Raw genomic sequence first — 25324 nt, forward strand, 5'->3', positions numbered from 1 at the left:
ATGAATCCAAGAATCTTGATGAGCTCTGGGAGTCCGGCAAGAATGCTTTGTTTGCCATTCCAGATGACTTTATTAATAAGTGATTTGAGTCATTGCAGAGATGTATGGATGCAGTCCTCCAAGCTCATGGGAGTCATTCACAATATTCATTTTTTATCCACTGCAGCATGACTTTATATTCTATACTGGACAATATTTCTGTTAAGTGACAAGACTTTTGTCTAAGCAAAGTCAGACCTTACTGTCCTAATTAAATAATTAAAAATCAAGACATGATCGTATTTTATTTTGGTAAAATAAGCATAATCTAGAGGCCTTTGGCTTTCATATCAGGCACTTCTGTTACCAAATGATCAACTAGAAGTTATTATTTTTTGTTCCTAAAACTTGGATAGGGGACAATACTTTTGTCAGGTGTTGTAGTTTTTCTTTGACAACCCTTCAAACCCTCTTGGATACACAACTGAGGTTAGAAAGAGGCTCACATGGTTAAACAGTCCATTCCATACCTGTCCTCTTCACTGTTTCTTTAATTTTCACAGTTTCTCCATCCATTACACTGCACTCCTCCAGTCGAACCCCTCCCTCCACCACCCCCTCTAGACTTGTGGTCCAAGGGCAGGTTTGCTTATAGAGGACACTGGCCTGGATTCTCATTGGTGGAGATGCTCTAATAGGATCAGACATGAGGACAGGAGATTATGACACTCAAGACATAATTCTCTATATCATATTTTTAAGCACTAGTCAAAATGGCTGCCAAACTGTAGGAGGCACATTGAAGGCTCAGGGTTTGAAAGAAAGGGCACTCAAACTATCTTAAAGGTAATTAATATTTAATTACTCAAATATAAATTTTAAGTTTTTTTCATCTCTTATGCATTGCAATATGTCTTAAAGAAGGATAGTTCACCTAAAAATGAGAATGTACTAGCTATTAACAAGTGGTTCAAAACCTTTATAAGCACAAAGGTTGTTATTTAAAGAATGTTGGAAACTGGTAACCATTAAAAACCCATAGTAGGAACAAAAAAATAAAAAATACTATAGAAGTCAATGGTTGCCATTTTTCAACATTCTTCAAAATATCAGCTTTGGTGTTTAACAGAAGAAAAAGAAACTTAAACAAGTTTTAAGTAATTAGATGATGAGAAAATACTGAATTTTCATTTGTGGGTGAACTGTCCCTTTAAAAAGTACCTTGTAGATGGTGATACTATGATGCATCTAATACTTCTGCACACTTTGTTGATAATACGTTACATTGCAACTATATGTCAACTCATTTTTATTAGAATATTAGCATACTATCTGTTTAATAACTGCTGATTCTGCCCCAACAACATATTCTCATGACTATAAGAAACTTTGCAGGTACATATCAACTTACGCTAACCCTATAACCCATCTACTAATACTCTAATGAGAATTAGTTGGCATGTAGTCGCAATGTAAATCCTAATCAGGGCCAGACAGATTCTGCTGACATTTTTTTGCTAAATATTTAGTAAATAATCAGCAGATTGATGCGAAGTTTAGTAACTAGTAACATGAAATAAAAAAAACATGAACTATTATTGAAGGTTTACAATGCAAATCCAATTAGCCAAGGCAAGTTAATTTATATAGCACATTTCATACACAACGGTAATTCAAAATGCTTTACATAAACAAGAATAAAAGAACAAGTATAATAAATAAAAACAACAAAGAATTTTTTTTTTTTTCAAACAAATTAAAAAGGTTTTAAAGGAATAAAAATATTTAAATTGATTTGTTTGACAAAGCAAGTCTCTTATACAGTACAGTATATCTACTAAAAGACTTTTTTGATTACTTTACAAACTGTATTGCAAATAAATCATATAAACATTTGCATATTAGTCAATAATATTCCTGAAATTAATATAAAAACTGAACAAATATATATTTACACTCATATAATAGACTGTGTGCATGTAGATTCTGTGTGGGCCTACTTGTAATCAACAAAGTGTGTTAAAAGGGCCTTCAAAATCAAGTAATATCCCATACTCTTAGACCTATAACAGAATTTACCTGAGAAGGAATGATTATTTGCTGAGCTGTATTAAATTCCTCTTCTCCCTCTGTCCCGGAGCAGCATGGTGTTGTTAAAGCTCAAGTTCCCCTTCCAGAAGCGGGTGCGTTTGGCCCAGGGGCTCTGGCTGCTCTCATGGGTGGCCATGTTCTCTGGTGCTGTCACCTTCGCTACAGGGGTTTTCCTCAAAACTGAGCTACATCGCAGATCAGAGGTAATGAAAATCTTCATTCGTGAGCCGAGAAAGAACCTTAGAATGAATAAATGTGATGCTCTATATGTAGATGCATTTGTTTGTTTGTCAAGACCATGAATGGAAACATAATGAACTGCAGTCGCTGCTATTAGGAACAGTCCCAGATGCACTTAAAAATATTTATTTTAACCTATTCAGTGTTCAAACTACTTAATTAAAATGAGCGTAAACAACACAATTATTGAGATTTCAATGGGACAACTTAATTTTTTGTGTTCAATCCACATTTGTTTGTTTAAAGTGTTAGGTTAACTTAATCGATTTGTGTAGGGACAACACGGATTAATTTATGTGGAACCCTGATTTTTTTACAGTGTACACTCAAAAAGCATATTTTTGGTTGCTTGTTCAAGCTACTTATTTACAATGAGCTAAATAAACACAATTCTTAAGGTTTTGTTGGGACAACTTAATTGGTTTATGTTTAATCCACTTAAATTCATAAAAAAGTAATGTTAACTCAATTTCTTCATGTTGTCCCAACACAAAAAAATTAAGTTAGCTTAAGTTAACTTCATTTGTACAAATTTAAGTGGATTGAACTGAAAACAATTAAGTTGTCCCCGCAAAAAACTTAAGAATTGTGTTGTTTCAACTTATTTTATATAAGTAGTTTGTACAAGTTATTTTTCAAGAGTAGAAATATGATATATGGCAATATTTTCATATTATATATACAAGTTCATATTTGTTTTTTTTTACATACAATACATGCCAAGGGCTGTTTACATATTCATTTACACCACTGGAATTACAAATATGTACCTATGTTCATATATATTAGCTATAATTTAATATATGCGTTCATATATGGCCATATAATTACATCTAATATATTTGAACATATACTTATTTGTAATTCCCAATGGTCCGTTTTGCAATATTGTGAAATATATCATATTTACAGTTTAAGTCAGAATTATTAGCCCACCTTTGATTCTATTTTTTTTTTAATGTTTCCCAAATGATGTTTAACAGAGCAAGGGAATTTTCACAGTATGTCTGATAATATTTTTTCCTCTGGAGAAAGTCTTATTTGTTTTATTTAGGCTAGAATAAAAGCAGTTTTTAATTTTTTAAACACCATTTTAAGGACAAAATTATTAGCCCCTTTAAGCAATTTTTTTCGATAGTCTACAGAACAAACCATCATTATACAATAACTTGCCTAATTACCCTAACCTGCCTAGTTAAACTAATTAACCTAGTTAAGCCTTTAAATGTCACTTTAAGCTGAATAGAAGTGTCTTGAAAAATATCTAGTCAAATATTATTTACTGTCATCATTACAAAGATAAAATAAATCAGTTATTAGAAATGAGTTATTAAAACTATTATGTTTAGAAATGTGTTGAAGAAAATCTTCTCTACGTTAAACAGAAATTGGGGAAAAAATAAACAGGGGGCTAATAATTCAGGAGGGCTAATAATTCTGACTTCAACTGTATGTATGCCATGGATATGTGAAAGCCAAATATAAATGTGTATGACATGTGTAATTTGATTTCTATATGGGTAAGGACTGTCTTTGTTTTCACACTAAACCAATGTTTTACGAAGTAACATTCATTTAATAACTGATATTTATAACACACAATGAATAATTTGTCCGGTGCATATGTATGATACTACTTTCATTTACCCTTTATACTGTCAACACAGGTATAACAGGCCTAAGCTTTGTCTTGTTGAGAGGAATAATCTCACATAATCTGAGGATTGGCACTCAGATAAGGTCTATAGTGTGCACCATTACCTGAGCCTGTGTTTGTAATGAAGTCAACAAACCTTGCAATGAAACCTGATGGTGATTGGAAAGAGCTTTTTGAGAAGTTATTAAGGGATAGACTTGCATTTTTAACATTGAATGCATTACAATGTGTAATTTCCAGAACATTCACTTAATGCTTTTTACAGGTATGGGATATTTAAAAGAAATATAAAAAATAGGCATTATTTAGTCATGAATCAACAGGCAGTTGTGTATACAATATGTTACACTGGTACTCAAAACATGTCTAAAATGTTCCATTTTCAATAAAATTTTGAAAATTAAAATATTTAAATAATCAGATATGATCATATCTGGCTGACAATTATTTGATTATCTGGAATCTGAGGGTTTAGAGAAAAATATATATTAAGAAGTTTGCTTTATTTATAGCGGTTCATTCCACTGTGGCGACCCCTGATGATTAAAGGGACTAAGCTGAAAGAAAATGAATGAATGAAATTTGATTGAAAATTAGATGTTGATATATTTACAGTGGAAAGTTTACAAAATATCCTTATGCAACGTCTTTACCTAATATTCTAATGATTTTTGGGGTGGTGGGGTGGGGTGTTGACCCAAAAAAGATGGATGGATGGATGGATGGATGGATGGATAAATGGAACAAAAATTATGGATGGATGGAATGGAAAAATTATGGATGTATGAAACAAAAAATGATGGAAAAATGAATGGATGGATGGATGTATAAATGGAACAGAAAAATTATGGATGGATGGATGGAACAAAAAAAAGATGGATGGATGGATAAATGGAACAGAAAAATTATGGATGGATGGATGGATGGATAAATGGAACAGAAAAATTATGGATGGATGGATGGAACCGAAAAAGATGGATGGATGGATAAATGGAACAGAAAAATTATGGATGGATGGATGGAACCGAAAAAGGTGGATGGATGGATAAATGGGACGGGAAAATTATGCATGGATGAAACAAAAAAAATGATGGAAAAATAAATGGATGGATGGAATGAAAAAAATGGATGGATGAATGGAACAGAAAAATGATGGATGGATGGATGGAATGGAAAAATTATGGATAGATGAATGGATGGATGGAATTAAAAAAATGGATGGATGAATGGATGGATGGATGGAACTGAAAAATGATGGATGGATAAATGGATGGATGGAATAAAAAATGGATGGATGGATGGATGGATAAATGGAACAGAAAAATTATGGATGGATGGATGGATTGATGGATGGAACCGAAAAAGGTGGAGGGATGGATAAATGGAACGGAAAAATTATGGATGGATGAAACAAAAAAAATGATGGATAGATGAATGGATGGATGGAATGAAAAAAATGGATGGATGGATGAAACAGAAAAATGATGGATGGATGGATGGATGGATGGATGGAACGGAAAAATTATGGATAGATGAATGGATGGATGGAATAAAAAATGGATGAATGGATGGAACAGAAAAAATGATAGATGGATGGATGGATGGATGGATGGATGGATGGATGGATAGATGGAACAGAAAAAGAATAGACGGATGAAAGAATGGATGGATGGAATAGAAAATAATGAATGTCAGTAAATAATAGATGCATAGGTGTTATTCAGCCCCTTTCTCTTTTCTTCTCCACAGGTGATGCACAGTATGGACATCCACATTGTGCCAAATCTGCTGATGGCAGTGGGGTTAGCATCAGTGGGCATCAACATCTGTGCTGGTAAAGTCTGCCAGGACTCACTGGACCCCTCGCGTTTCCCGCGCTGGAAGACGCTTCTGCTGCCGTTCTTCTGCTTGTCTGTCTTCTTTACATCTCTGCTGCTGGTGGCCATGATCCTAAGCTACGCCCTGCAGCCCAGCCTGGAGGAGTCGCTGAAAATTGGCCTGAAGAACGGCATTCGCTTCTACAAGGTGTGTAAGAGATGGACAACAATAATAATGTATAAACAAAATCCATACAGCATTAGGTACGACTAAATAAATCTACAGTTTTAGCATCAGGCAGACAGATAGATGGAATAAATGAATGAAGCATTCAGGAGATAAAAGTGATATAAAATCAGGAGTGAAATAAAAAATTTGTGGATTAACAAACAAACAGATAATTAGATGGATGGTGGGATGGATGGATGGATGAAGCAGAAAAATTATGGATGGATGGATGGAGCAGAAAAATTATGGATGGATGGATGGAACAGAAAAATTATGGATGGATGGATGGATGAATGGATGGATGGATGGATGGAACAGAAAAATAATAGATGGATGGATGGATGAATGGATGGATGAAACAAAAAATGATAGATGGATGGATGGAACAGAAAAGGCATGGATGGATGGAATGGAAAAATTATGAATGAATGGATGAATGGTATAGAAATTGATTAATGGATGGATAAATGAATAGAATGGAAAAATTATAGATGGAGGATGGATGGTGTAGAAAATGATGGATGGATGGAATGGAAAAATGATGGATGGATGATGGATGGATGGATGGTAAGGAAAAATAGTGGATGAATGTATGTACGGATGGATGAAACAGAAAAATTATGAATGAGGGATGTATGGATTAGATGGAAAAATTATGGATGAATAGAGGAATGGATGGATGGATGGATGGAACAGAAAAATAATTAATGAATGGAATGAAAAAATTATAAATTAATGGATGGATGGAACAGAATAATTATGGATGGATGGATGGATGGATGGATGGATGGATGGAAAATGATGAAGGGATGGAACAAAAAATTATGGATGGATGGATGGATGATTTTATGGATAGATGGATGGATGGATGGATGGATGGATGGATGGATGGATGGATGGATGGAACGGAAAAATTATAAATGGACGGACGGACGGACGGACAGACAGACAGACAGACAGACAGACAGACAGACAGACAGACAGACAGACAGACAGACAGACAGACAGACAGACAGACAGACAGACAGACAGACAGACAGACAGACAGACAGACAGACAGACAGACAGACAGACAGACAGACAGACAGACAGACAGACAGATAGATAGATAGATAGATAGATAGATAGATAGATAGATAGATAGATAGATAGATAGATAGATAGATAGATAGATAAAAAGTGTACTTAATAAAGTGTTCTATGAAGGTGATGATGTTGAACGTCTCTACAGGACACAGACACACCAGGCCGCTGTTTCCAGAAGGAGACTATTGACCGTCTGCAGATTGAGTTCCAGTGCTGTGGAAACACCAACTACAGGGACTGGTTTGAGGTGCAGTGGATCAGCAACCGCTACCTGGACTTCACATCCAAGGAAGTGAAGGAGTGAGTCCAAAAAGATCACCTCACTCTCTTGCGCCTTTTCATACTTTGATTTTTTTTTCTCATTTCTAGTCCAAATATCTAATAACCTCTTAAATCAAGCAGCATTTTCTAGACAAGCAAAACATATTGTATTGTTTTAAAAAAATATTATGTTAAAAATTAAACTGTTTCTAGACACTAATAACTGTGTCTGGATTCAGAAAGTAACACAGCACTGTTTCTGTCACACTTAAGGTTTTAGATAATTTTTTTTCACAATCAGTGGATTGTAAGAATTATTGCACTGCTCTTGTTCTTGATCTTTCAAAGACACTTGACATGGTTGATCACAGACTTTTTAATAGACCAATTACCAACCTACGTCACACATGACATCACACGGGTCCCCGGTTGCAAAAAACAGACAGGCTGCAATGGGAAAGATGTCGTGTTTTGCGGTAGGATGCCGAATTCGAGTCCAAAAACAGAAAACTTTACTTTTACCATCCACTACACACTGCTTTAATACCGACTGCAGACGTCTTTGGCTAAATGGGAGCTGAATGAAGTAAGGAGCTAATTAGAAATGCTGGACTCTGCAGTTCTCATGTCATATCAGGTCAGTTCACGCTATGCTGAGTCAGACACATCACTCGTTTTTGATTGCTGAAATTATTTCAGCAAAAACAGTTACATATGGTGAATTAAACTGCGGACACTGAATGCTAAGAATGAAATGTGAAAGTTACGTTTATTAAGGTAAACTTGGTTTTATATTCACACATTCATTTAGTGACGACTTGTGACACATTCCCTATATTGTTTACCACAGCACTTTGAATATTCGCTCTGAAATAACCTGCAAGTGTGACTTGAAAACAACAATGTTGAACAATGTTGTACTTTGAAATTCATTGGCTGATGCTAATATGATTTCGCTATTTAGAGTTTGCAAATAATATTTTTATTAAATTATATTATTAAGGAGAAAGTCTGAATGTGCGAATATAAAACCAACTTTACCTTTATGTGTAGGTTCACATACCCTGCCGTACAGGTGAAGTTCACTGTCAGAATGCAGTCGTTTTGCGTGTTGGTTATTAATTACCCAGGCCTTGTATAACATTAGCTCCGTCTTGTTTCCTTGTCTTTGGCTAGGCGGAATCTCGGTGTTTAGCTCTTGAATCTGGTCATCATGGAGCATTATTTCTTGCACATGACCACAAAGAACAAAATTGTTGGCATCTAAAGACTTGTAGACCTTTAACTTCTCTCTTGTAAAATCACTTGGAGCTTCAATGAGATTGTGTATTTCGGCCTGGATGCTTGGTCACTTCTTCTTATCCAATATTCATCGGAAGGGGTGCTATCGCAAATGGAGCTGACAGATGAACGCCGCTCACTTTAACGTTAATTTTGCTGAATTACTGTGCTTGTCACTTGGTGACGAGCTGTTGTAATATGCTGTAAGCATTATGTTAATAATATATATAATATGTAAGTATATATCTTATTTCTAAGACAACAACAAACTCTGCACCGCATCTGATGTCATTCCCTCGTTGTAAATGCTAAGGCTCCCGGTTGCCTTCTGCCACCTCCCTGCGCACGCATCCTGAATGTTTACAAACATGGTAATTGGTCTATACCTCTTTAATACGTATTAGTATGTTAAACCAAGCTACTATTTGGTTTGGTAATTATTTGTCCAACAGAACACATTGTGTCCATATGGCCGGTTTGACTTCTTTATCTTTAGTGCTCAAAGGATTGCCGCAGGGATCGGTATTAGGACTTATATTATTTTCTATTTACATTAATAAGTTGTGCGACAACCTTCCAAATGCCTTTTATCATCTGCGGAGGATAAAGTAATTTATTGTTGCTCTCCTTCACTTGTTCAGGCCATACGATCTTTACAGTCTGCTTTTCATATTGTTCAGTCTCATCTTTAGGATCTAAAAGTGGTTTTAAATGTAGATAGATGTAAATAAAAGATTTTTATAAGTTCCACCTCTTTGCAGAATTAACCATTAATTCAACAGTATCTGGATGCAGCCTTTATGATGCAATCTGAGACTGCATCACTCAGCGATGCAATGTCAGACACAATGCCCTCAAATGGAGCTAGTGACTTCACTGTGACGGGTAGGGTTATGGGTGGGGTAAGGTGAGCCCATTAAAAAGCATTGGATTAATGCTTTAAACTCTTTTAATAACTTTAAACTCTGTTTATAACAGCGCTCTGAGGTTTGTTACAGGCTGTCGTAGACTAACTCACCATTGTAAACTCTATGCCAAAGCAGAGTGGCCTTTTCTGAATGTAAGACGGTACACCTACTGGCTGGCTCTGGTCTATGAGGCTCTTCTGGGTCTGGTACCCTTGTTCCCTTCTTACAATGCATCGGAAAAGTATTCATAGCGCTTCACCTTTTCCACATTTTTTTATGTTAAAGCCTTATTCTAATATGGGTTAAAATCATTTATTTCCTCAAATTCTACACACAACACCCCATAATGACAATGTGAAAAAAAGAGTTTTTTGAAATGGTTGCAAATTTATTATAAATAAAATAACTTAAAAATCACATGTACATCAGTGTTCACAGCCTTTGCTCAATACTTCGTTGATGCACCTTTGACAGCAATTACAGCCTCAAGTGTTTTTGAATATGATGCCACAGGCACACCTGTCTTTGGGAACTTTTTGCCCATTTCTCTTTGCAGTAGCTCTCAAGCTCTATCAGGTTGGATGGGAAGCGACAGTGTACATCCATTTTCAGATCTCTCCAGAGATGTTCAATAGGATTTAGGTCTGGGCTCTGGCTGGGCCACTCAAGGACATTCACCGAGTTGTTGTGAAGCCACTCCATTGATATTTTGGTGGTGTGCTTTAGGTCATTGTCCTGCTGGAAGATGAACCGCCGCCCCATTCTGAGGTCAAGAGCACTCTGAAGCAGGTTTTCATTCAGGAAGTCTCTGTGCATTGCTGAATTCATCGTTCCCTCTATCCTGACTAGTCTTCCAGTGCCTGCTGCTGAAAAACATCCCCACAACATGATGCTGCCACTACCATGCTTCACTGTAGGGACTTAAAAGAGTTAAATTTTAGTCTCATCAGACCAGAAAACTTTGTTTCTTATGGTCAGAGAGTCCTTCAGATGCCTTTTGGCAAATTCCAGGCGGGGAGCAGCTTCTATCTGGCAACTCCACCATACAGGCCTGATTGGTGGATTGCTGCACAGATGGTTGTCCTTCTGTAAGGTTCTCCTCTCTCCACAGAAGAGCGCTGGAGCTCAGAGTGACCATCAGGTTATTAACCTCCCTGACTAAGGCCCTTCCCCCCTGATCACTCAGCTTAGATGGCCGGCCAGCTCTAGGAAGAGTCCTGGTGGTTAAACATCTTCAACTTAAGGATGATGGAGGCCGCTGTGCTCATTGGAACTTACAGAGCAGCAGAAACTTTTCTGTAACCTTCCCCAGCCTTGTGACTCAAGACAATCCTGCCTCTGAGGTCTACAGACAATTCCTTTGTCTTCATGCTTGGTTTGTGCTTCGACATGCACTGTCAACCCTGGGACCTTATATGGACAGGTGTATGCCGTCTTTCCGGATGCACTGTAGGTCAAAAAGCCAGTATGCCTTATGTTCAAGTGAAACTTATAATTTGTCTGTTCCCTGGGTTCGATTTAAAAATAGGTAAGCGAGCCTTTAATCATGCCGTCCCCTCATCCTGGAACACTCTTCAGTCTAAACTAATAATGTCTGAGCTCATCCCAATCAAATCATTATGCTCTATCTTTTTTAACAAACAACAACAGTCCATTTCTCAAAGTATGTGTTTTTATTGTAATGTGGTATAGCTGAATAACTAAACTGTATTTTTAATATTATCTTTACTTTTTATTTATTATTATTATTTTCATAAGTCGTGTGTTGTGGACCCAAGGTCACCCTTGTAAATGAGATCCTGATCTCAATGGGTTTTTATCTGGTTAAATAAAGAAACATATGTATAAAATAATCTGCCAATGGGGCCAGCAAAATGATCTTGTCTTTCCTTCTGACATAAGATTATTTTGCTGACCCCATTGGGCGCATATTTTGCTTGTTTTAAGGAAAACCTCGCTTAATTTTAGCATATCATTTCCTAAAACAAGACAACATGTTTTGCTTGTCTAGAAAATGCTTCTTGATTTAATCATTTTTAAATATTTGGACTAGAAAAAGACAATAAATCTAAGTAAGTAAAGCATTCATTGCAGTGTGCTGATGCTTTCAAATGAGGAAACATTTCAAACACTTCAAAGCATTTCGTTACCAAGGTTACGCAGAGTTCAGAATGTCATGTTCCGAAACGGATGTCAGGATGAAAGGTCGACCTTTAGTACTCACCAATCAATTCCTGCATTGATCACCAAGTCAATGTGCTTGTTAAGTTGTGACGTATGAAATGTTGTTTCCGGTTCCAAGCCTCTACTCGTTTGAATTGAAAAGACAACAACAAAAACACTGTTTAGTTATATTACACATTAAAAGTAATCTTTTACAAACAGGTGGTGTACATCACATCATCCAAATCTGCTGAATCCACCCTACTAGTGGGGAGGACAAACCTGCAAAAACAATAAATACATATGCAAATAAATAAATAAATAAATAAATAAATAAATAAATAAATAAATAAATAAATAAATAAATAAATAAATAAATAAATAAATTCCTGCATAAATAAAACAATAAATAAATAAATATGAACAACAAATAAATAAATATGAAAATAAATAAACAAATGTAAATCTACAAACTATTGCATAAATAAAACAATAAATTAAAAATACGCAAATAAATAAATGTACATAAAAATTTACAAATTCCTGCATATATAAAAAATAAATGAATAAATATGCAAATAAATAAATAAATGAATAAATCTACAAATTCCTGCATAAATAAAACAATAAATAAATACATATGCATATAAATAAACAAATGTATATATAAATTTACAAGTTCCTGCATAAATAAAACAATGAGTAAAAAAATATGCAAATAAATAAACAAAATGTACATATAAATCTACAAATTCCAGCATAAATAAAACAGTAAATAAATAAATCTACAAATTCCTGCATAATTAAATATATAAATAATTAATAGAGCGGTGTGAAAGGGGGAAGAATCTACTTTCAGTTTAGCATTTTCTTGTTCCCCCAACATCCGAATTTATTTAATTTTTAATCTGCGTGCACTATTTATATATTTATTTATGCAGGAATTTCAGTATCAATTATTATATATATATATATATATATATATATATATATATATATATATATATATATATATATATATATATATATAAGTTCTAATACCTTACAATACAAATAAAAGCATATGGAGGACAAAAACCAGCAAAAACAATAAATAAATAAATAAATAATTGTGCAAATAAATTAATTAATAAATCCACAAATTCCTGCATAAATAAAACAATAAATAAATTAGCAAAAAAATAATAAATGTACACACACACACACACACACACACACACACACACACACACACACACGCACGCGCAGACACACACATATATATATAGATATACACACACACACACACACACACACATGTATATATATATATATATATATATATATATATATATATATATATATATATATATGTTTATTTATTTATTTGCAAATTTATTAATTGTTTTATTAAATACAAAGGCAGAACATTTTACAGGTAAGATTGGATTTTTTACATTTTTGTTACAAACTTTTGTGCTCAACAAGTAGCATTACTGATGATCATGCAAAAGTAAGCAAAGTAGCACCAACTCGCACTAAATTCTAGGCTTACACTAGTTTTGTTGAATAAAATAAGCAAACAGTGTAGCTGAAATATAACAACAAGATGCTGTCGTGCTAGAAACTTGTATTATTGCCGACTAAGTGAATGAGTCGTTCATAACAGAGATTTATTTACAAACAAATTGCTCTCTCCATTACAATGAGAGGTAAAAGCTGGAGAGGAGGTGTGTTTCAGGACACGGATTAGATCAAATTTAACAGGGAGGGAGGATAATACATTTCCATGCACACAAACACACGCTCTTTGTCTGCAATGCCCGTGCACTCACTTATCCATTATTGTAGAAAAGTGATGCAAAAATGATAATTTTCATCATTTAAAGAAATATTTGCATACTGACCACCGAGAAAACTCTTGATTATAGATATATGCATATATGTTTACATATCTGTGGGATGGGCAGTCCTCCACTGTACCATATTTGATGCAATGTTGGCTTACAACAACGCAGTATCTCTAAACAAACTTTTTTTAGAGTGTTAAGATCAGACTTTGTGACCCAACATTGGGTAAAATATGGACAAACCCATCAGTTGAGTTAAAAAATGTCATTGAAAAGTTTTTAACCCAACTGTTGGTTTGGCCATATTTATTCCAATGTTGGGTTACAACAACAACCCAGAATTTTTTTTTACAATTTTAGAGTTTTAAGAATTTTTTTTTTTAGTTTTGACGACAAACTTCCAACTCTGGGTCAAATTATGAACAAACCCAACAGTAGGCTTAAAAAATGTAATTTAAATGTTTTTTAATTAAACTTAAATGATTTTCCAAACCCATTATTTGACCCAATGTTGTCTCACAACAACCCAGCATTTTAAGAGTGTGATGTCAGAGTTAACAAGTGGGTAAACACAGAATCAAAAACTAAGAAATGGAAACCCATCTTTGACTCATATGTTTCTGTGTTCAATTTGTCCTTCAGTCGTGTGAGGAGTAATGTAGACGGCCGGTATCTGCTGGACGGCGTCCCGTTCAGCTGCTGTAACCCAGCCTCACCGCGGCCCTGCATCCAGTACAGTCTCCTGGACAACAATGCCCACTACAACTACGAGTACCAGAGTGAAGAGCTGAATCTGTACAACCGCGGCTGCCGTCAGGCCCTCGTCAGCTACTACATGGGCTTAATGAACACCATCGGCCCGTGTGTTCTGCTTGTTTTTCTTCTCCAGGTATGAGTTTAGTAATGGGCTGAATGAGACAGAATCTTTGTTGTCCAAAAGGTCAGTTTTAGACCTGAAAGGGATAGTTCACCCAAAAATGAAAATTATATAATCATATGTTGTCCCTTTACTTATTTCAAACCTTTATGAGTTTCTTTTTTTTCTGTTGAACACAAAAGAAGATATTTTGAAGAATGCTGGAAACCAGAATTTGTTGTTCCTTGTAGTCAAGTGAATGGTTTCCCGCTTTGTTTAGAATATATTGTCTTGTGTTCAACAGAAGAAAGAAACTCATAAAGGCTTATAACCACTCATGGATGAGTAAATAGTGTGTAAATGTAAATGTTGGGGTGAACTATACCTTTAAATCTTTTGGTTTATTAATGGATTTTAAATCTGTTGGATATTTCCACGCTTTGTTCTACAACATTAATAATAGCCAGTGTAATTGTTTTGTTTTACAAACTGATGACATTTCTTCCAAATTGCATATAAACTTTTATAAAAAGACAATTGGTGAAATTTCCACAAAAGATTCTGTTTAAATTCATTTTAAGATGACACTGTTTCAACTTTAGAGGAATTAAGAAAATCAATATTACTGTAAAACATGCTTTCTGCCTTATTTTTTTAGTTCAATCAAATTAACTCCTCTGGTCATCTCAACGTACATCAGACACAAAACTGACCAAAATGTTAAGTTAAACTTTGTAAGACCAAAATAAATTGAAACTTGATTTGAACCTTACTTAGAATAAGTTAAAGCAAAATAATAATGTTGTCATGCCTTTTTTCATATCATGTCTTGCAGTGTGGAATAACTAAATAATACTTGAAGCATTCATTATTATTGATCAATTGTCATTTTGCTACAAAAAGCCTTTAAAGTATTATATGTTTTAAAATTTAGAGGAAATGTTATTAACTCGTTATAAAATAAAACAGATGAATATTGTACTCAAGCACAAAACTATAAATAACGTATCGAGAGAAACTGCAATAATCCATGTCTTTAAAAATGTCTGTCATTTACGTTATTTTTAAAATATATACTGTATATATGCATAAAAATGCTTTTAGTACATCAAATATATATTTCAATAATGTTAAAAGCATAAAATATCACTGAAGTACATTTCAGTATAGATTAAATTATAAAGTAATTCTTTTGAATTGTAATAATGTTTCACAACATTTTACTGTATTTCTTGAGCATGGTGAACATAAATATCTTACAGAAGCAAAACTAGAACAGTACTTATAAAGAAACACAATAATAAAAAGAGATAAAAATCTGTATGAAATGTGCAACAAGTAATGCTAACCACACACCGTATTCATAAAGCACAAAACTAATAAACAAATTAGCCAACTATTACATATTATATCTTTGTATATATATTTGTATATATAAGAGTTTCATGCACCATTTAGTCACCTTACAGAGCTACAAAATAATATTGAAAAAAGTTTGAACAATGTTTTTCACATAACATCAACTACAAATGTAAGTTTTTGTATAAACCTACATCAAAAAGCTACTCTATATAAAAAACACAACGATAAAAAAAGAAAAAAAAATCTGTGTTATATATGCTATAGTCAGGTCTGTAGCCAACCTGCTAAAAGGCTTGGTTCTCTTTTTTTTTATCAAAAATAACCTTTTCTACCTTGTCATTTTCTATTTAATTATGCGATTTAAATGCATTTTAGTGACATTTTAAGCACTATTTTTAGCTGAATTAGCTTGTTGGATGGTCACAAAAACCACACTTTTTGATCGACCAAATATATTTCCTAAAGATTTAGAAAAAAAAGAAAAATGAATACAGACTTATTTTTAGTTGTATTTTAAAAATACAACTTTATTACATCATATATCATTAGAAAAATAGGAATCTGTTAAAATTTTTAATTAAAAATTATAGCCTATTGTCATTTATTAGGCAAATAACAAACTGGCCAGCACATTCAACTTTTCTCAGTCAGAATTTGAATAATAATAATAATAATAATAATAATAATAATAATAATAATAATAATAATAATAATAATAATAATAATAATAATAATAATGGGGGGAAGCAGTGGAGCAGTAGGTAGTGCTGTTGCCTCACAGCAAGAAGGTTGCTGGGTCGCTGGTTCGAGCCTCGGGTCAGTTGGCGTTTCTGTGTGGAGTTTGCATGTTCTCCCTGCGTTCGCGTGGGTTTCCCCTAGGTGCTCCGGTTTCCCCCACAGTCCAAAGACATGCGGTACAGGTGAATTGGGTAGGCTAAATTGTACGTAGTGTATGAGTGTGTGTGTGAATGAGTGAGTGTGGATGTTTCCCGGAGGGTTGCGGATGGAAGGGCATCCGCTGCGTAAAAGTGTGCTGGATAAGTTGGCGGTTCATTCTGCTGTGGCGATCCCGGATTAATAAAGGGACTAAGCCGACAAAAAAATGAATGAATGAATAAATAATAATAATAATAATAATAATAATAATAATAATTTGAATATTATTAATACAATAAAAATAATGTAGCTTTACAACTTTTCCAGCCTCTCTTGTAAATAAGTACATTTGAAAATTCATGGATAACTACAATGGCCAAAATAGTATTTAAAATTAATTTTAATATGGGCCGGTTTTGGTGCTTCACGCCTTTTTATTTGTCCTTTTTTGTTTCAAGAATAACGTCCAAGATTTAGAATAAATGTTACTTGCAAGGGCGGGTTTAACCAATAAGCAAGATAAGCTGCCGCTTAGGGCCCCAGGAAATCTGAGGGCCCCCAAATAAATACCTATAAGTATAAATTATACCTATAAATTAAATATAACATCATTTTCTGTCATATTTTGTATGATGAGGGTCTTAAAAAATAAAAGTTTAATGTTTATAACCTCCGCAAAAATTAATCCCCCACTCTCAATCATGGAGAATTCCAGCAGTCAAATCAGGTAAAGATTTAGATTTAAAAAACGAAATATTTTATATATAACTTTTAGTAGTGAATTCATTTTAAGAAAAACAATCATTTAAAAAGTTTGACAAGATGCTTTACATGTTGTTATTATTATTTTGCATTAGGACAAAATGTACAAAAGGAGTAATTGAGTGATTTAAGACAAAAACAGCAAAATAAATCAATTAAAAATCAATTAAAATAGAAAAGGTGCATTTCAGAACTTTTGGGCCCAATGGCTGGAAATGCTTATGGCCCCCAAATCACAAAATCCACCACTGGTTACTTGAAAAACTTTTCTTTATTTTTCTTTATTTAACAACCATACAGGAGGCCAGTAGATAACTTCTTCTTACGTCCGATTGCATGTTTTCTTGCACAGCTGGATGTTGGATTCAGGAGAAAATATTTGTTAGCCATGGCCAAAAGTGACTAGCTGAAGTTACACCGCAGCAATAGCTTTAGGTCTTAAAGCCTTTTTCCTGGGTAATTTTTACAATTTATGATGGCATAGCAGTCAAAATAGGACAAATGAGCTTATGAATGGGACAAATTCTGGACCTTTATCGATGAGGGGAGGGTCTACCGAACCACTCCAACCCCTCCTGGCTATGGGCCTGCAAGTAATGCAACAGAATGTATTTATAAAGTACAAAACTAATAAACAAGTTCGCCAACAATTATATATTTGTATATACAGTTGAAGTCAAAATTATTAGCCCCCCTTTAAATTATTTAAACATTTTTTTTTTATATTTTCCAAATTATTTTTAACACAGCAAGGAATTTTTTACAGTATGTCTGATAATATTTTTTCTTCTGGGGAAAGTCTTATTTGTTTTATTTGCAGTTATTAATTTTTTATGAACCATTTTAAGGTTGAAATCATTAGTCTCTTGAAGCTACATTTTTTCGATAGTCACAGAACAAACCATCATTATACAATAACTTGCATAATTACCCTAACCTGCCTAGTTAACCTAATTAACCTAGTTAAGTCTTTAAATGTCACTTTAAGCTGTATAAAAGTGTCTTGAAAAATATCAAGTCAAATATTATTTACTGTCAGAAAAAACCACCAACATGTTTTATTGTACAGTTGGCTGAATGGACATTGAAAAATAATGTTTTCTTGTTTGAAGATCAACTTTATAAAGAAATAAGGGGAACAGCTATGGGAGCTTGGTTTGCCCCAAATTATGCGATTAATTATGGGAAGAGAGATTTGTGTATTCTGAATCAAATCCATATTTGAGTAGTATTGTGTGTTGGGGTGGAAATATAGATGATGTTATCCTGGTCCGGATTGGAGGCAGATTTGAGGGATTTTCATGCATTTTTAAATACTACTAATGCAATTTTGAGATTCAGTTTGGATTTTTCATTTACTCAAATTATTTTTTGGACTTAAATATTTTTAAAGATAATACAGGAAAATTACACACCACTATTTTTAGAAAAGAAATAGGCAGAAATGCCATCCTTAGAGCAAGAGCTAGAGATAGTTTCCATCCTCCGTGGCTGATCGAAAATATCCCTTTTGGACAATTTCAGAGATTTTGAAATTAAATCACAAGATTTGATTCACAGATTTAAACAACGTGGCTATAAAAACGGAGTAATCTATAAATCTTATAATAAAGCAAAAGATAGCAACAGAGATGAACTGTGAATACTGTAACGTCGGGGAGTAACACCAACAACTGAGGTAAGATCCAAAATGCAGGTTTATTCACAGTCAGGCAAGCGGTGGTCAAGCACAGGTGCAAACAGGTGTGTGAGGACAATCCAGAGGCTAACGGTCGGTACACAAGATAACAAGACTGGGAAACACGTTGTAATGCTACTGTGACAGATAACAAGACTCGGCAAACTAAAGGGGTGAATGTGTGGCTTAAATAGTGTGTGTTAATCAGTCTCTGACAATCCTCAGGTGGTGTGAATGTAATCAGTCTAGATGAGGAAGCATGTGTGTGAGCGGAGTGCATGTATGAATATGTAGTCCAGAAATGGCGGATTTGTAGTCCATGGTTATTGTAGGTGCAAACCAGCGATCTTATGAGAAATGATCGCTGGTAATTGTTACAAATACAAGGTTTTTAAGATTAAATAAAGGCTTTTTCAATTTTCCACATTTTTCGAGTGCCTTGGACTGATTCCTGTTGTTGTTTTGATGAATCCCTTACCCAAAGAACACCGACCAAATATTTGATTTACCCCCGAGCGCTTTTTGTTTGTTTTTCTGTATTAATAAAATAAACCAGTTATTATAAATGAGTTATTAAAACTATTATTATTACAAATGTGTTGAAAAAAATCTCACCGTTAAACAGAAATTGGGGAAAAAATAAACAGGGGGGCTAACAATTCAGGGGGGCTAATAATTCTGACTTCAACTGTATATATATATATATATATATATATATATATATATATATATATATATATATATATATATATATATATATATATTTGTATATAGGAATTTCATTTATGCACCATTTAGTCACCCTACAGAGCTACAAAACAATATTTCAAAAAAAGTTTGAAAATGTTTTCCATAACATCACCAACAAATTGTATCTTTTGTATAAACCACAAGTAAAAAAGTATTACTCCATCCATATAAACATGTGATAATGTGTCAGCCGCATAATTAAAGGTCTGTTTTGTGCGCACTCTCCCAAATAAGCACATGATTTGAAGCGTCAACCTTGAATAACACATTGTATAATCTAATGCGCTCAGCACATCGAACCGTTTGCACACTCTTCACTCAGTTAATATTGACACTCCTCCGGAATGCCTGGCAGCTCGGCTGTGAACTCAGAGGTGTCAATATTCATTATTTAAGCATTAAAATAACTTTCACCCAAAACCACATCATGCTCTCAGCTTTTATAACAGCCACAGCTTTCGTAACACAAACAGCATGATTCGTCACTTCTCATCTGATACTCCTATAGTCAACAAATCAACATCTGCTGCCGCACCAGAAATAAAGCTGCATTTAGATTGACAGAAGGTTTGACATGATAGGAACACTGTGTGATATTAACTGTTACTTCACGCATCGAACTGGGGTTTGTTGGTAGCTCAATCTTATAATGTTTTCGCATTTACTCACCAATTTGACCTTATAAATAGACTATGGACGAATTTCAATACAATGAAAGTCCATTTGGCCCAATATAGATCCTAATGCAGGGGCGGACTGGCCATTTGGCAATTCTGGCAAATGCCAGAAGGGCCGGACCATTTTTTATATTAGGGCCGGTCAGCTGTTTTTTTTATTTATTTATTTTTGTTATATGTATTGTTTTTACATCCAGGCAGCTTTTATCTCTTTCAAGATATGAGTATTATGATGATGATGAGGATGATGATGATGATGATGATGATGGTGATGATGGTGATTCTAGTAATAATATTAATAAATGTTAAGCATTGGCCCAATCGACAATGATCAGCTGGTTTCGAGATGGGCTGACCCAATTAGAGTTTCGCAGACAAAATCAAAATCTAGTCAAGAATGTCAAATAAACAGTGTGCAACACAAGCTAATTGTCAGAGATGGACCGTAAAAAAGGAAAGGCGGTGCCGAAAAGCAATGTCTTAAAAATCAGACACTGCCAAATGCATAAAATTAACTGAAATAGTGTCGAAAGGGCGCAGGGGTGCAAAAAGGTCGCTATTTCGAGCCTCAGCTGAGTTGTTTCTGTGTGGAGTTTGCATTTTCTCGTGGGTTTCCTCCTGGTTTCCCAGACAAGTCCAAACACATGTGCTATAGGTGAATTGGGTAGGCTTAATTGTCCGTTGTGCATGTAGGTGAATGTGTCTTGTGTGTGTGTGTGTGTGTGTGTGTGTGTGTAGGGGTTTCCCAGTGGGCATCTGCTGCGTAAAACATATGCTGGATAAGTTGCCGGTTCATTCCGCTGTGGCGATCCCAGATTAATAAAGGGACTAAGCTGACAAGAAAATTAATGAATGAAATGATTGCATGTATAAATTTATTATAAATGAGTTGTTTTTGTTCCACTCACATCCATCAAATATCTATTAAATATGGTACTGCTTATATTATTTCACCATCTGTACACCAATATAAGTAATGAATGTGCGTGTCTGTGTATAGGGCTGTGGTAATGTGGTAATGTGGCTACAGTGCCAGGGCTGATTTTTGGTCCCAGTCCACCCCTGCCCTAATGTATATATTTTTGTGTTGCATCGAAGAAAGAAAGTCATGCAGGTTGAAAAAGTTAAACAAAATGATAACAGCGAATAAATGACAGGCTTTTATGATTTATCACTGCTTTTCACATTGAATCCTGGATAAAGGGATAGTTCACTCAAATATAAAAATGTACTCAATAATAGCCCCTTTCACACAAGCAGACCTTTCCGGAAAATTACCGGCAATTTTCCAGAAAGGTCTGTATAAAAATACCGGTAATTTCGTTCTAACTATTTTCTGGAAAGAGAAGTTGTAACATTACCGGTAATTTGCCAGAATGCTGCGCTGTGTGAATGCAGAAGGTAGATAGCCAGAAAGAGCGCGTTCATGTCTAGAACGTGCTGACGTGAGACGTCTGCTTCAGCCAATCAGAACAGTCAGATACATTATAATATTATCAATATTATACAAAAGCAAATTGTTATGAATGAACTTAAAAAGCCCCCCAAGATGAAGAAGCCATGAAGGCAGTAGTTTTTATATTTATGTAGGCTAGAAAATAATATGTTTTGTAATATTTTAATCCTTTATATTTATATCCTATTTACACCCCCCACTCTCCTCTAACTTAAACTCCTCGCAATAACTGCACTGTTTAACATTTGCACGTTTAAAATTTGCACATTCACTGCACCACATTGAACTGTTTACTTATTGAACTGTACATACCCACTGCATATGGGCATTTGTAATTATGTACACACCCACTATACATATACACTGTAATCATGCTTATTTATCTGCATACTACTGATTATTAATATAGCAACCTGTACATATATTCATATATTGTAACATACACACTTGTAATCATGTTTATTTATCTGCACACTACTGATTATTAATAGCAACCTGTACATATATTCATATATTGTAACATATACACTTGTAATCATGTTTATCTATCTGCACACTACTGATTATTAATAGCAACCTGTACATATATTCATATATTGTAACATATACACTTGTAATCATGTTTATCTATCTGCACACTACTGATTATTAATAGCAACCTGTACATATATTCATATATTGTAACATACACACTTGTAATCATGTTTATTTATCTGCACACTACTGATTATTAATAGCAACCTGTACATATATTCATATATTGTAACATATACACTTGTAATCATGTTTATCTATCTGCACACTACTGATTATTAATAGCAACCTGTACATATATTCATATATTGTAACATATACACTTGTAATCATGTTTATCTATCCCTGTACATATATTCATATATTGTAACATATACACTCGCAATCATGTTTATCTATCTGCACACTACTGATTATTAATAGCAACCTGTACATATATTCATATATTGTAACATACACACTTGTAATCATGTTTATTTATCTGCACACTACTGATTATTAATAGCAACCTGTACATATATTCATATATTGTAACATATACACTTGTAATCATGTTTATCTATCTGCACACTACTGATTATTAATAGCAACCTGTACATATATTCATATATTGTAACATATACACTTGTAATCATGTTTATCTATCCCTGTACATATATTCATATATTGTAACATATACACTCGCAATCATGTTTATCTATCTGCACACTACTGATTATTAATAGCAACCTGCACATATATTTATATTTTGTAAATCTGAATATTTTGGAAATCATAGCTTATCCAACCTGTATATAATGTTCATAGTACATCCATCTGTATATATCACCATAGTTTTTCTATAACTGCACTTTATAACTTATTCCTGTATCCTGCACTTGCTGCTATTGCACTGCTGGTTAGACCTAAACTGCATTTCGTTGCATTGTACTTGTACATGTGTAATGACAATAAAGTTGAATCTAATCTAATCTATATATATCCCTCTTATTTTAATTCTTTTTCATATATAAAGATATTTGCCTATTGCTCTACAATTGCTTGATTTGTTCTGGTCTATTGAAAAATCTATTACAGTTTCTCAAAATAGCAACGCGCCTCAGAACGCCTTTCTTTTTAGACCAGAACGCCTATGGGCGCACATATGAGCGCAAATGCATTTGCTATTTAAACAGCGTGCTGCAAAACGTCAAAACCACTCTTGCGCCAAGCTGAAACTAGCAAACAACAATTGTGTCGCGCCTTGCGCCGGGTGTATAATAGGGCCCATTGTGTGACATTACCTGCATAAGCTTTCAAATATATAAACCCAGCAAACACAGAAGGTGGCCCAAACATTCCCATATAGTTTAACAAGTGTTTTCCATTTGTTTACGGTTGTCAATTTCATTTTGGGACCTTAATCTCTGCTCTGTTGATTTTTAATGTTGAAAATGCAACTTTGCTGTTTAACAAAATGACTTTTATTGACATTTTAGTAGTTTGAAGTAATATAATGTATAAGAAATAATATATAGTGAGAAATGAGTCTGTAAAATAACAGAAAATGTACTGGCAGTTTATGTCAAGGTCTTTGTACTGTAATATACAACACCAACCCAGACAATATTTCACTTCAAACTATTAAAAATATTAATAAAAGTCACTTTTTCAAACTTTTCAAGGTTAAAAGTTATTGGAAGAAAGATCAATGTCCCATAATGCAATTCAAAAGCTTAAATAAATTTAAAAATAATTAAAAAACACAATACAAAATACGAAAAAATGCAAATTTACGTATATTTATTTACATTCTAAAGGAAACATCTACATAAATGAAACTTCAGGGATGATATTACATGTTGGTGTGGCTAACATACATCTTGGTTGGTCATTCTTGCTATAACAGGCCATAAATGTGCCTCTTAATTATAAATGTGAAACATTCCTTTACTCAGGATTAAACAAAGGGGATTGAAGGACATTAATCTGAAGGAAAGATAGGGAAAAGCTGATAAAAAGGTCACCAAACACTGACCCGCTTCCCTTTTCTGCCCTCAGATGGCCATTCTGGTGGGTCTGCGCTATCTGCAGACTGCAATGGAGGGAGTGCTGGGACAGGAGAATGTGGAGATCGAGACTGAAGGATACATCCTAGAGAAGGGAGTGAAGGAGACATTGCTGGAGACCAAAGAAAAGATGATGAAACTTCTTCAGTTCGCTCAGGTGGGCGACGCGTCTGCTGAGACCCCGGGATCAGAGCCAGAGGCGGAGAAGCCAGCCACAGCCTAAAAGACCAAGTGTTATTGTATAAAAGGAGCTCTCATGCATATATGAGTGCTGTCCTGTCCTTGATTATATCATCCTCCTAAGGGAATAAATCATCATGGTAATTATAATGTAACACTGTTACTTCATTACACTGTAAATGAAGTCAGCAAGTTACCCAAAGATTTGAGGTAAAAACCTAGCAACCTCTTTAAAATGCTGGTTTATACAAATCCTGACAACACCAAAACACCCCCTTTGATAATTCTATATACAGTGAAGCTGTGTAAAGGAAAGGTGAAGAGAAATTGAAGGCAATGTAATGGTACACTTCATCACATGTGGTCTGTAGATGTTTGGCTATACTTTGTGCTTTGCTTTAATAGACAAAAGCTGAAACTGTAGATGCATGCGACAAATAAAGAGTTTTTAACTGATCTCTGTGTTTCATATCGAGCTAATTGGTCAAGTGTGTCATGTTTGTTTGGTATTCTTTTGTGTTGAAATGTGTTTTTCAGTTTGGGCACGTCTTACTTCATGACTTAACTTCCCTCGTGAAATGGTGTAGTGTTCAGCCCATTTCCT

At 34.3% G+C, this 25324-nt stretch overlaps 1 protein-coding gene across 1 annotated transcript; it reads left to right on the top strand.

The window, feature by feature from the left end:
* Positions 1-727: 727 nt before the first annotated feature.
* Positions 728-25176, top strand: rom1b (retinal outer segment membrane protein 1b). Its single transcript, NM_201014.2, has 6 exons — positions 728-825; positions 2123-2273; positions 5717-5992; positions 7245-7399; positions 14184-14430; positions 24533-25176. Exons 2-6 carry the CDS (start codon positions 2124-2126, stop codon positions 24761-24763), a joined length of 1059 nt encoding a protein of 352 aa, NP_957308.2. The 5' UTR covers positions 728-825; position 2123; the 3' UTR covers positions 24764-25176.
* The last annotated feature ends 148 nt before the right edge of the window (positions 25177-25324 follow it).

The sequence above is a fragment of the Danio rerio genome, chromosome 14, assembly GCF_049306965.1.
Source record: "Danio rerio strain Tuebingen ecotype United States chromosome 14, GRCz12tu, whole genome shotgun sequence".
NCBI lineage: Eukaryota > Metazoa > Chordata > Actinopteri > Cypriniformes > Danionidae > Danio > Danio rerio.